General features: G+C 47.6%; 1 protein-coding gene across 5 annotated transcripts in view; it reads right to left on the bottom strand.

The window, feature by feature from the left end:
* Positions 1-23: 23 nt before the first annotated feature.
* The window catches only part of ADAM17 (ADAM metallopeptidase domain 17), a 49,933-nt gene continuing 37,829 nt past the window's right edge, over positions 24-12,127 (bottom strand). For all 5 annotated transcript variants that reach the window (XM_072767749.1, XM_026009122.2, XM_072767750.1 and 2 more), the window contains 7 exons: positions 11,237-11,340; positions 7,363-7,497; positions 5,691-5,821; positions 4,824-4,902; positions 3,982-4,070; positions 2,174-2,224; positions 24-1,730 (listed from right to left, as the gene is read on the bottom strand). In XM_072767749.1, the coding sequence (XP_072623850.1) occupies positions 1,380-1,730; positions 2,174-2,224; positions 3,982-4,070; positions 4,824-4,902; positions 5,691-5,821; positions 7,363-7,497; positions 11,237-11,340 (940 nt within the window). In that variant the 3' untranslated portion in view covers positions 24-1,379. The remainder of the gene's footprint in view (positions 1,731-2,173; positions 2,225-3,981; positions 4,071-4,823; positions 4,903-5,690; positions 5,822-7,362; positions 7,498-11,236; positions 11,341-12,127) is intronic.

The following is a 12,127-nucleotide window of genomic DNA, read 5'->3' as shown; positions in this document are numbered from 1 at the left end:
AATGGAAATAAGGTAAAGACGTATTTGTTTAAAAAGTCATAATTTTATAAAAAAAAAAAAAGACTGATTTTCTTACATGGAGCTGGGAACCGTTCACTCTCACATACACCCACTCACCTATCAGATTCCAGAAGTGTTACTCTATCATCGACTAGTTAAGACAGCAAACACCACAAGGCATAATAAGTTCAAGTATTAGTGTAACAGGCATCTGCATAATAAACGTCCTTAGAAGAAAAGATTTGATCTGTCACAGGTTCAGTTAATTGCCCTCAAAGTTTACAAATTATCTCAATGTTTTGGCTGTGAGCACATTTCACTACTTGGGGTGGGAGGAGCTTTTAACTATAAATTTTTATCCTTCACAAAGTAAACGCACACAGTCCTGAAGCCCTAAAGCAAGAAGCGACACACCTGTCCACCTGTGGGTCACTACAAAGGGATTTTCGGAACCAGCCGTGTAGGGAGAGGCTGCGTTTCCTCCCTGCGCAGCACAGCGCGTCGGCCTTTCAAAACCAGCCGTGCTTTGGGGAGAACTCGCTCATGCAGCCTCTTAGCCACTAGTGTCTGCAAGGAGGCAACCATGCTCTCACGCTGAAGCAGCTTAGGCTTTGTGAACAGGGAGCATTTCAAGAGCACGGCGAGAGTACCAGACAGAAAACAAACTGCCCAGCAGACGAGCCCTGAACACTTGGCAAGATCCTGTAAATTCAGTTTGGCTATCTGTAAGCTAGATTGTGTTTTAATCCTAGAAGTGCTAACCTTAGAATTTGAAGAAGAAAAAAAAAAAAAAGTTAACACATTTAAGTTTAGGAATAATCTGGGTTATTCTCCCTGCTACTGAAAGCTCTGGGTAATGCCTAAAAACAGAACCCACATTCTAGAACATATTAACTCTGTTTATCTCCTTTGTCTTTACCTGAAGGCAAAAAATAAAATCTGTGTTCCAGTTGTCCTCACAAGTAACTGCCTAATGCCTCCCAATAGTCAGCGGATCATTACAGTGTATATAAAAAAAAAAAAAAAAAAAACCAACTGATCTCCTTAATCAGTGCTGTTCTCAATAAAAAGGTTAATTTACAAAAATGTAAATATTCAAGACCTAATCCAGCTGTATTTTCTGCTTTTGCACCACAGGTTGAAAGATATTTTAGAAACAAAACAAAAAAATGAAACCTGAAAGCCTCAAAATAAGCTAGATTCACCTTACCTCTTCCAAAGGACAAGGAGTAATTTGTGTGTAAAGGAGTCCAAACACATGACCAGCATTTGCTGGGAAGTCCCTTATTTCTCCCAAATCTTCACAAAATAGACGCAGGGGTTTCGAGTCCACGGTTCAAAAACCCTGCGCACCGAAGCCCGAGCTCGGGGGCTGCAGCCTAGCACTCCGTCTCCTTGCTGCCCACGCGGTTCTGACGCTGCAGCTTGAAGGACGCGGCCTTCTCACTTCTTGTGACCGGACGGCCCGTGAGGTCCTCAAAGGACTTGGCGGCTGTGCTGCTGTTGGGGAAGGGGTCCTTCTCAAAGCCGTCCTCGTCCACGTGCGAGTCTGTGCTGGGGTCCTCCTGGATCGTGTCCATGCGCTGGTGCTCCAGTTTGGGCGCCACAGGCATCGGCGGCGGGACCGGGGCGGCCTGCAGGGGCTGTGGGCGGCCGGGTGTCTGGGGCGCGGGAAAGGGCTTGATGATCCGGACCGAGGCCGAGTCCATGCTGCTCAGCATCTCCACGTTCTGCAAAGACACGGAGCCAAAGGCGGTCCAGGTCTTGCAGCTCCAACCTTCCTCCGCCAAAAGGCGGTCCGCTCCGGGCCCCATGACCGCCCCCACACTAAGGAAAGCATGAGGTGAGGGCCCCCATACACCCCACAGGTCCTGACAATTTGCCACCTGAAGACCCAATCCTATCAAGTAAGGATCCCAGAAAACAGGAAAAGTTCTCAGAACATTAACGTAGGTCAATGCAGACCAGCTATCTTGGGGCTGGGGGCGGGCGGACGGGCCGACCCACCCTTGAGTTTAAATCCATCCACACAACTCGTCAGAGTTCCCACATGGATCCTTCCTGCCAGGAAGGACCTACTACCGCAGAGAGGGTGGGCCCTTGCTGGGGTGGCCCCAGCTCTAGCAGGGGCTCTGAGCGCCTGCCTGGCAGTGACCATTTCCCAAGTACTTACGCTGGGGTGGAAGAGAGACAGAGACTCATACTGCTTATCCAGCTTCTTATCCTAGAAGGAAAAGGAGCGGGAAAAGGTCATTCTGACAATTCAGTTACACACTCTTTCCCTTTAGGCTCCTCCTGAGTGAGGAACCACCTCAGAACAGGAGTGTGGCACGTGTTAGCAGCTCCAGTAGGGGACAATTTCCTGCACAGACTTTCAGAGTCCTCCCACCAGCGCACAAGTGTTTTGGAGTCAACAAGGAACTAGTCAAGAAATGCTGAAGTGCAATTCTTCTGAGAGACTTCCCCAAAGGCATCTCCCTGTGTGCTCGGGTCAGACCACGAGGGCAGCTGCCGGGAATAGGGACGCTGTGTGCAGTCTCACCTGGCCCTGGCCTCAAAATGCCCCAGCCCACCATGGCCGCTACACTCAGCTGTTTCCAGAGTTCCTGTGGCGCAAATTCCCAGAGGAACTGAGCCTGAAGGCCCTACACCATACTTCCGCAGAAGGCTGGACACGTGGTTCCACCCGCTGCCCCGGCCCCTGCCCGAGGAGAACACAACAATGGACAAGGCAGCAGGTGAGTCTGAGAACCGAGGCCTGGCTTCCAGTCCAGATGCCATAACAGTCTGTGGTCAGCGACGAGGCGCCACCCTCCCTCCTCTCTAGCGGCTCTGCTCCAAAACCAAGGGTCAGGCCTCAATCCACAATGGTAACTTTCAACGCAAACAAAGTAGGTCAGTCTCACAGGTAAAAACAGTAACAGGTGGCACAGTCAGCCACCTGTCAGAGCTTCGACTGTGTCACCCTAACACAGCTTTGCCTTAGCAGGGCTGCCCCCCAGATTGCCCTCCTCGCACCCACCGCGCTCACCACCCTGAGGAACAGCTGCTCAGTGAGAGGGCCCGGGCAAGACCGACTCCAGAGATAGCTGTGCTGGAATCTTCCAAGTGCTACCCTGAGGGGACATTGCCTAAGCACAAGTCTGGAAGCCTGGGTCCCATTTCTCATCCCTACAGCAGACAAATCCCCATTTTTCCACAGAAGCAAGGTGAATGGAGTCATAAGAAGAGTTTTTTTAAAGTCCCCAAGTTTATCTATCACATGGAGTTCGTTAGGGAAAGCCCTATTCACCCTGTTAGCTGTTATTTATCTTGAAGGAGAATAATAAAGATTGCTCCCTCTTATCAGACTGGAGGATCTGAGCACCTCATATGACAAGGTCAGGAATCTATAAGGTGGGGGTGCCGTCTTTGAAATGCTGAGCTTTATTTGTTCCATCATAACAAAGCCTAAAATGGTCATTTCAAAGCTTCATTCAGACAGAGGTCCTAGACATCCAGTGAAGCAGTCTCCTAGGCTCAGAAGTAGAACATTCCTCAAATTATATATGAGAACAAATATCCACATACAAAAAGCATAATTTCTTTTAAAAAACAATTAGCAAAAAAAAAAAAAAAAAAAAAAAGCTAAACTTTTCACAAAATAAGCTTTCCTAGGGAATAACCCCCGCAAAATGTCATTGGAAACATCAGGTCAGGTCTTGCTAAGAACAAATTTTATCTTTTTCAAAAGTAGTAAGGTTGGGAAAAAAATTTTTTAAGACTTTACATATTTATTCATGGGGGGAGGGCGGTGTTCAGGGGGAAAAGCATGCTTCCTGCAGAGCAGGGAGCCCTATGCAAGACCCAAACCCAGGACCCTGAGATCATGAATCATGACCTGAGCTGAAGGCAAATGCTTAACAGACTGAACCACCCAGGCACCCAGAATTGCCCAAAATGCTAATAAAATGTCTCATTACCTACAAGTTGGTGACTTACCACACAATGGACAAGAATGCTGAAGGGGATCCAGAATATCAAGGAGAAAACCAGGACAGAACCTACGATGTTGTCTGCTAAAAACTTCCCTGTGAACAATTCCAAACAGCAAATATTTTGATCAAGTACTTGAGAGACTCAAAATTAAATGCTCTTGGTATACTATCATGGTGTCAGATGCCACACTGCTGGCCAGGCGACGCTACTGACGCAGCACCTAGCACCGTGTCACCCACGCCACATTGGACCACCGCCCCTCAGCCCACACCCCAGCCCACGGGTGCCATTCCACACAGAGCCCTGACCTACTTATTGACAAGAACATATCACGTCACAATGCTCAACACGGTCCCTGGAGGGGTGGGGTCAGGGACCGGCCACATAGGAAGCTACTACTCAAAACATGACAAAGTTGTTGCTATTGGGGCATTATTTTTGGGACTTTAAATTATAAACCCCGCAAGACAGAAAGACATCGTTGTTTCTGCGAAATCTGAGGCCCACTTTTAAATAAATGACGCTTACATCATACAGGAGTCAGGTTTACAACTTATGGGACTGAGCCACGGTTATGGTGTCAGGTGTTCATTTTTTAAAGAAAGAAGCCAATATTTTGACAAAGGATTGACTTTCCTTGTCTGAAAATCTGTGCATCCACACCACACAGGGGGAGAGCTGGGAATCCGTTTTATCTTCACTGACAAAGTTGTTTCCACAAAAGCTGTGAATATTTCCATCTGCTGTTGCAGTATTAGAGCATATTAATCTGAAAGCACTTTTCTCATGTCATCACTGAAATCGGCTCAGGTCTAAGCAATCAGCCACCCGGGGAAATCACCTACCAAAAGTATTGATGCTCAGCTGGTCAATGAAATCCCAGAATCGCTCGATGACATCCTGTACTCGTTTCTCACATTTGCCCTATGAACAGAAAACATATGGTATTGCCCCTACAAGCGCTGCATTTAGAAGCAACACGGCTGCATAAAAATAATGGACACGAGAAAAGCTACACTAAACCAAACATGCAGGGGACCCATTTTTTGACGCAGGACCTAAGAAAGCAGGATACGCTTGTCATTGCCACCTACACAATTAGTCCATTTTTATAAGTAAATTTAGAATCACCAGGAAATGAAACTTGAGAAAACCAGTTTTGTTTAAGACGGGGCACTCTAGCAAGGGGTCTACTGATCACACACACAACGGGAACAGGAGCCGCCTAACCACAGCCAGACAAGCCCGCCGAACCCCTTTAAAACCTCCTCCATGATTCTGCAGGAACAAAATGTGTTTCAGTAGAGAACAAGAGGGTCTGGCGAAGGTGTGTCGAGCCACCTCTAGGTCTTTGTTATATCAGCACTGATTTCAAAATCGAAACCTGCAATTTTGCCATCTTAATTTTACAATTAGTCTAGGAAACCAAGTAATTAATGCTGACTGCCTAAAATGCACCTTTATCACCAAGGGCCCCCATGGTCCCACCAAGTCCTGGGACTTAGGGTCCCGTGCTCTGGAGGGAGTGCTCCAGTGTCCCAGCCCTCCGGGGTCACACCCACACCCTCACCCAGACAGCCAGGCACACGCGAGCAAACAGTGGGTTAAGGAGGCCTGGCAACACTCCTGCCAACAGCAAAATCAAGTCTTTACGATACAAAACCTGCCCGTCTGGCTGTTACGGAAAGAGCTGTACCTAAGTAGATACTCACATTCATGTCACAAAAGCCCACCGTACAGGGCTTTCCTTTCCTCAGGAATAAGTTCTTTTGTTCAGCATCCACGTAGGGCACACACCGGCCCGAGGGGTCCCGGCAGCACACCTTGCAGGAGTTGTCCGTCTCTGAAACAGAACCAGGAACGGCGTGGAAGGCTGGAGTTCTGCTCCACACATGGCGCTCCTCCTTCCCTCTCTCCTCCCACCCTGCTCCCAAGCTCCCAACTGGGAAGGAAATGCGGAAATGCGCGTTTGTTTTTCATTTCAATAGCAAACTATTCCTCATTCACCCCAAGACTAACTTCTGAGTTCATGCTCCTCGGTCCTCAGGCCACAAGGTAAAACCAATTTACACCAAAGAGTTTCCTTTAACAGATTAAAAGCCAAATTATTCTACTTATGATACTAAATGTTTCCCTTCATCCTTTCTTCTTACACTGATTTCAACCCTTGGCTTCTATTTCAAACACACCCTTGGGGAAGCAAGGCTCCAAGGAGAGCCAACGTGGCCTGCGACAGAACAGCCCGGGGCAGATCTGAGGGCGCCACCGTGTGACGTGAGCACGGCAGCCACACGGCCAACGGCCAACCGCCCACCGCACGGGGTCATGGACACAACCAGGCACCACATAACCCTCAGGCACACGGACCACCAGCAGAAATGCCCAAACAGTAACTCGGGACAGCACGCGACCCAGAGGAAGTCCAGATTTACACCTACTTGGGAGAAACTGAAATCAACTACAACACAAAACAAGCAAAACCATTTTTGTGGGAAAAGAAAAACCTTTTAATCATTCACTCATTGATCCAGTATTTCCTGAGCATTTGCACATGTCTCTCCAGGGCATCCCAAGCCTCCTGCCACTCACTCGGGAAACTGCTTATTTGGAACCTACTGTGTTTCCTTCCATGTTTACTTGTTCCCCCCGGTGTACCCCACTGTACACACAGTGAGTCTCCAACCTAGTGGTTCTGGACTTCTGGGTTGTTTTGAAAGCAAAAGAACTCTCCTGAGGTGAGGTGGGGTGGGAAGCTTGGAGGCCAATCAGTCCCTGCGGCCCCTTCTCAGACCCAGGAGTTCCAAAAACAGAAGGAGGAAACCTAAGGACAAGTGTCTGAGAGGCCAGCATGTTGTCACCAACCATCACTAAGCAAGGCCCCTGCCCCAGACATCTGGCAGGAAGCAGAGGGCAGCAGGCTCAGCCCTGGTGACAACAGCAGATACCCTGACACACAGGGTCAGATCCTGGAATCTGCTCTCTGGCTGACGTCCTGAGGGAGCGTCAGAGCTCACTGCCAGGAGGCTGCAGACAGCTCCTGCTGCACTCATGGTGTCTAAGACGTGGGGGGGGGGGGGGGGGGGGGAGGCGGGGTGGTGAGGACAGACCCCCATCGACCCACTCACAGCAACAAGATCCCCTCCTATCCCGCCCCTAATGCTGCCACATGGTCTGAAAATGCAGCAAGAAGGAAGACCACCACGACATTTCACAGACAAGCCAGGATCTGAATCCACAGAGTTCTCACAGACCACGCTTCCCCTGCCCGGGTTCTTGCCACTGTCCAGCCAGCAGGGGCCCCTGCTGGGCCCTCAAAGGGAGGAGACTGTGAACAAAGATCATCTTCCCTCCGGCTGCACGGACGCAGCACGGACATGTGCTCACCATTACATGCACAGGACTCCAGGTGCTGCTCCCTCTCACAGAAAGGAATGCACTTCCCATCTTTACACTTGCCGAGATCCAAGCACACGGTGTCATCTGCAGCATTTCCAGGAGGCGGGCACTCACTGCTGTTACCTGGAAGCACACAAGAAGCACACAGGTCACAACGAGTCACACGGCCACCAGTCCTACAGGGCAGGCCTCTGATTCCCACAGTCAGCACTGCACGGGCCAGGCCAGGTACCCAGCTCGGGGCAGTGTGGGTCCCTGTGCTCCCAAACAACCCCTCAGCGACTATTTAACATTTTGCTTCTACCTTTTTATTGTGAAACATAACTCCATATAACAGAATATATACATATGTAATACATACACGCTACACAACAAACATTACAGCCATTACTTGGACTGAAATCCAAGCTCTGCAGGAAGGCTCAGGCAGCAGCCAACCGGGCCCCTGCGGCCTCCCCAGTGGCCACTTCCAAGCCCTCACCTCAGCCGGCCTCCAATTTCTTCACCTAAGGGCTCTGCCCTCAGATCCATAACATACTCTCTTCGGTCTACCTGGAACGCTCTCGTTTCCACCATGCAGGGTGGTTGGCTTTTTCTCATCCTTTAAATCTGGCTCAATAGTCTCCCCCAGACCCCCTCAGGCCCCCACCCAGGCCTCTAGAGGCCCTTTCACCCCATTGTGCTCCATTGCTATAGCTACAGTTCTCTCCTTCAAGCACACATTTTGCAATTTACATCTTTTTTTTTTTTTAAGATTTTATTTATTTATTCATGAGAGACAGAAAGAGAGGGACAGAGACACAGGCACAGGGAGAAGCAGGCTCATGCAGGGAGCCTGACATGGGACTCGATCCCGGGTCTCCAGGATCACACCCTGGGCTGAAAGAGGCGCCAAACTGCTGTGCTGAGCCACCGGGGCTGCCCACCTTTTTTTTTTTTATTTTAAGAAAGCTCCATGCGCAGTGGGGAACCCAGAGCTGGGTTCAAACTCATAACCCTGCAATCAAGACCTGAGCTGAGATCAAGAGTCAGGCACTCAACCCGACTGAGCCACCCAGGCGCCCCTCCATTTACATCTGAGTAATGATGTGTTTTTGGTTCCCCTGTCACAGACTGGTGAGCTCCACAAGAGCAAAGATCAAACCTATTAATCAACTTTTATCCAATCCCTATCACACGCCATAAATACGCTGCAAATACTTCAGTGAATCAGTGATTCTTCCAGCCAAAACAAAAGCCACAGAAGGAAGGATGTTAACTTGAAGTGAGAGGATGGAATGAGGGGCTCATTCTGGAACATGAGCAGCAGGCACAGTTAAACATGATCACAGAGAACTATTGCATGAGAATAGCGGATGGTGACCAGAGCTGGAGGTCTGACCTTTCACCTGACAAATAGGACCGGTCCACGGAGTCCAAAAGAACTCAGACTTCAGTCAGTGGAGCAGTGACACCGAATTTAAGGAATCTGCCCTGCCTCACACAAAAGCAGCCCTTCACGAAGTACCCTGTATACACCACACACTAACACAGGTGCTGCACATCTGCCTCTGATCTTACAAAACCCTTCACAGCACTGGGCATTCAGTGGCAACAGGACGGGCACATAACACACTTGCTGTTGCTGGAAGTGGGGTGTGGGGAAAGGGCAGCAAGCCAGTGAAGGGGGAGACTGCACTGCCACCGCATTTTTGGTGTGCTGCTGCCCTGCGCAGACACATACAAAATGCCCCATGGCTATCTGCTGAACACCAGTTCTCAAAAGACTAGTATCACAGCATCAGACACAGCCAGTAGAACAAACGAGTGGCACAATCACTGGGCCTGTCCTCAGAGCTGTTGGTGTCCCAGGCCCCACCCAGGGTAGGGGGACCAATAATGTTCACTTCAAATGAGATCCCAGGTGGTGCTTATGCTCTTCATCATGAACGCCGAGTCCTTACAATGAGTTTTAGATTCTGCTAGCTGTTACTTCATATAAAAATATCAAGGGAAGAAAACGCTATTCGCAAGAACGAATAAATTCTTTCAAACTGCTAATGCTTATTTAAAAAAGAACATTTTTCTGATTCTGCTTTATTATTGTAATAAAGCCTGAAACATTGAGCACAGCTAGAAAATGTTTGTGTGAAAACCTGATTGAGACATTCCGGCTCCTGACACGTTGCAAACTGCGGTCATGCTGCTGATATATCTCAGAATGTAAGAGGCATGAGCAGTATCTTGTAAAATGCACATTTAAAAGCCAGAGTAGGGATGCCCGTGTGGCTCACTGGTTGAGCATCTGCCTTTGGCTCAGGTCATGATCCCAGGGTCCTGGGATCAAGTCCCACATCGGGCTCCCCACAGGGAGCCTGCTTCTCCCTCTACCTGTGTCTCTGCCTCTCTCTGTGTCTCTCATGAATAAATAAACTAAAAATCTTTTTAAAAAATTAATTAAATAAACAAATCAAATATCATACAAGAATTCCTCCAACTCAGCAACAGCAAAAAGACATGAAACCCAATTTTTAAAAATGGACCAAATGGCGGCACCCAGCTGACTCAGTCATTAGAGCATGCGACTTTTTTTTTTTAAGATTTATTTATTTGACAGAAAAGAGAGAGAGAGAGAGAAAGCACACATGCACGATCGGGGGGGGGGGGGGGGTAGCAGCAGAGAGAGAGGGAGATAATCTCAGACTCCCTGCTGAGCCCAAGGTGGGGCTTGATCCCACAACCCTGAGATCACGACCTGAACCAAACTAAGAGTTAGACCACTCAGGCACCCCAGAGCATGCAGCTCTTCATCTCAGAGTCGTGAATTCAAGCCCCATGTTGGGCATGGAGACCACTTTAAAATAATAATAATAATAATAATAATAATAATAATAATTAAATAAAATATAAAATAAAATTAAATAAATAAAATATAAATAAACACATACATACATACATACATAAAGGACCAAACATATGAACTGCCTCTTCACAAAAGGAAAAATCTGAATGGCTAACATATATAAGGAGATGTTCAAAAAGGAGATTTGTAAAGGAGATACCTTTACACTCTTCAGATTGGCAAAACAATTAAGACCAGCAATTCTACTCCTCCACATGCACCCAGGAAACTCTTATAACACCTGACAGAGGCATGGTAGATGGACTGTCCTAGTCCTACCTGCAGTAGCCAGAAGATGTAGGCAATCCAAGCCAACACTCAGTGAACAGATAGTAAAAGGCAGTAAATTACACAAGTAAACTCAGCAGATACCCCAAACAATGAACTATGTACAGACATGGATACAGACAAAGGTGGCACAATAGGGAGAATTCATAAAAATACTGCATTGAGTTTAAAAAGAGATCCAAAGTAGAGTATTATCCTAGCATGTTAAAAACACATATATATGGGCAGCCCAGGTGGCTCCGCGGTTTAGAGACACCTTCAGCCTAGGGCGCGATCCTAGAGACCCAGGATCAAGTCCCACGTCAGGCTCCCTGCATGGAGCCTGCTTCTCCCTCTGCCTGTATCTCCCTTTCTCTCTCTCTCTCTCTCTCTCTAATAAATAAATAAAATCTAAAAAAATAAAATAAAAAAACATACATACATAAAATAACACTATATTATCTTTCAAGGAAATACACATTCCCAGGCAAATATTAAACACATTATAGTGCTGCCTATAAGAACTAAGTGGACGAAAAGCAAGAAATGCGCAAGCAAGTAGAATGGGCCTGGCACCAATGGTAGGTGTATCTCAATCTAAGGAGTATGATTATGAAGGTGATTTTCATGTGAACAAAATACAGTGTTGTCTCCAACACACACATACTCACCTGAGCAAAGTAGCCCAAGAGAAGCAGCACCAGGGGCACTCACCTGTGCAATAAGACACGCCTTTGCAAGTAGCATTAATAGCCTCTTGGCACTTCTTCTGGGCGGTCTCGAATTGACAGTTTTTACAGCAAGGACTGTTCCTGTCACTGCAAAGGTAAAGCAGACAAGAATGGTTTGAGTTAAATGTCAGCTCCACAGCAAACACTACAGTCATATCACAGGGCCCTGAGGATGGCAGAGAAGGCCTCCTGGCCACCTGTCCTGCACACTCAGCCTTCCTGGGCGCCAGCCCACCTACAGATGCTCTGTCCTTCCTACTGCGGCAGCCGTGATGCAGAGAGTAAGTACACAGAGATCCAAGGTCCAAGGGGGGGACTCATCCTTAAAACATCTTTATGTCCTTGGTTTTCATTAACTTAATACAGTAATTTTTTTTTTAAGGGATGGGGGGTGGAAGACAAGGGCTGCAAGGCCGTCAACAGTGAGGAAACCAGGCAGCCAGAGTCCTGGTCCCCATCATATTTATGACGAGCACGCTACATGGTCAGACCTGCTACCCATCATAAACCCAACTTTTCCCTTCTATGCTGAGCCACGCACTGGTCAGAAAAATGGAAACACAGGAACCTCCTAATTTGTACTACTTCGTCGGCATTTAGTTATGCCACTAAATAGTATTCTCCAACACTATTTTTTTGCACAGAAACACAATAATTTAGATCTCAGGACTGTCATCTGAGTGTGTCTAATATCTTGTTACAATAGAATGCAGCCAGCAACATCATCATTAAATCACCTCTGTGTTTCCTTAGAAAAGACTCTCTGAGCTGTGGGATCCTGAATCAAAAAGTATGTAAGATGAAAGACTTTGTAACATAAAGTCACACTGTGTTCCAGAAAGCATTTTTCTTGCTGTAAAGGACAAAAAGAGAT

The sequence above is a fragment of the Vulpes vulpes genome, chromosome 8 (genome assembly GCF_048418805.1).
Source record: "Vulpes vulpes isolate BD-2025 chromosome 8, VulVul3, whole genome shotgun sequence".
NCBI lineage: Eukaryota > Metazoa > Chordata > Mammalia > Carnivora > Canidae > Vulpes > Vulpes vulpes.
The sequence above is the reverse complement of the archived record's forward strand: the minus strand, read 5'-3'. Positions and strand labels throughout refer to the sequence as shown.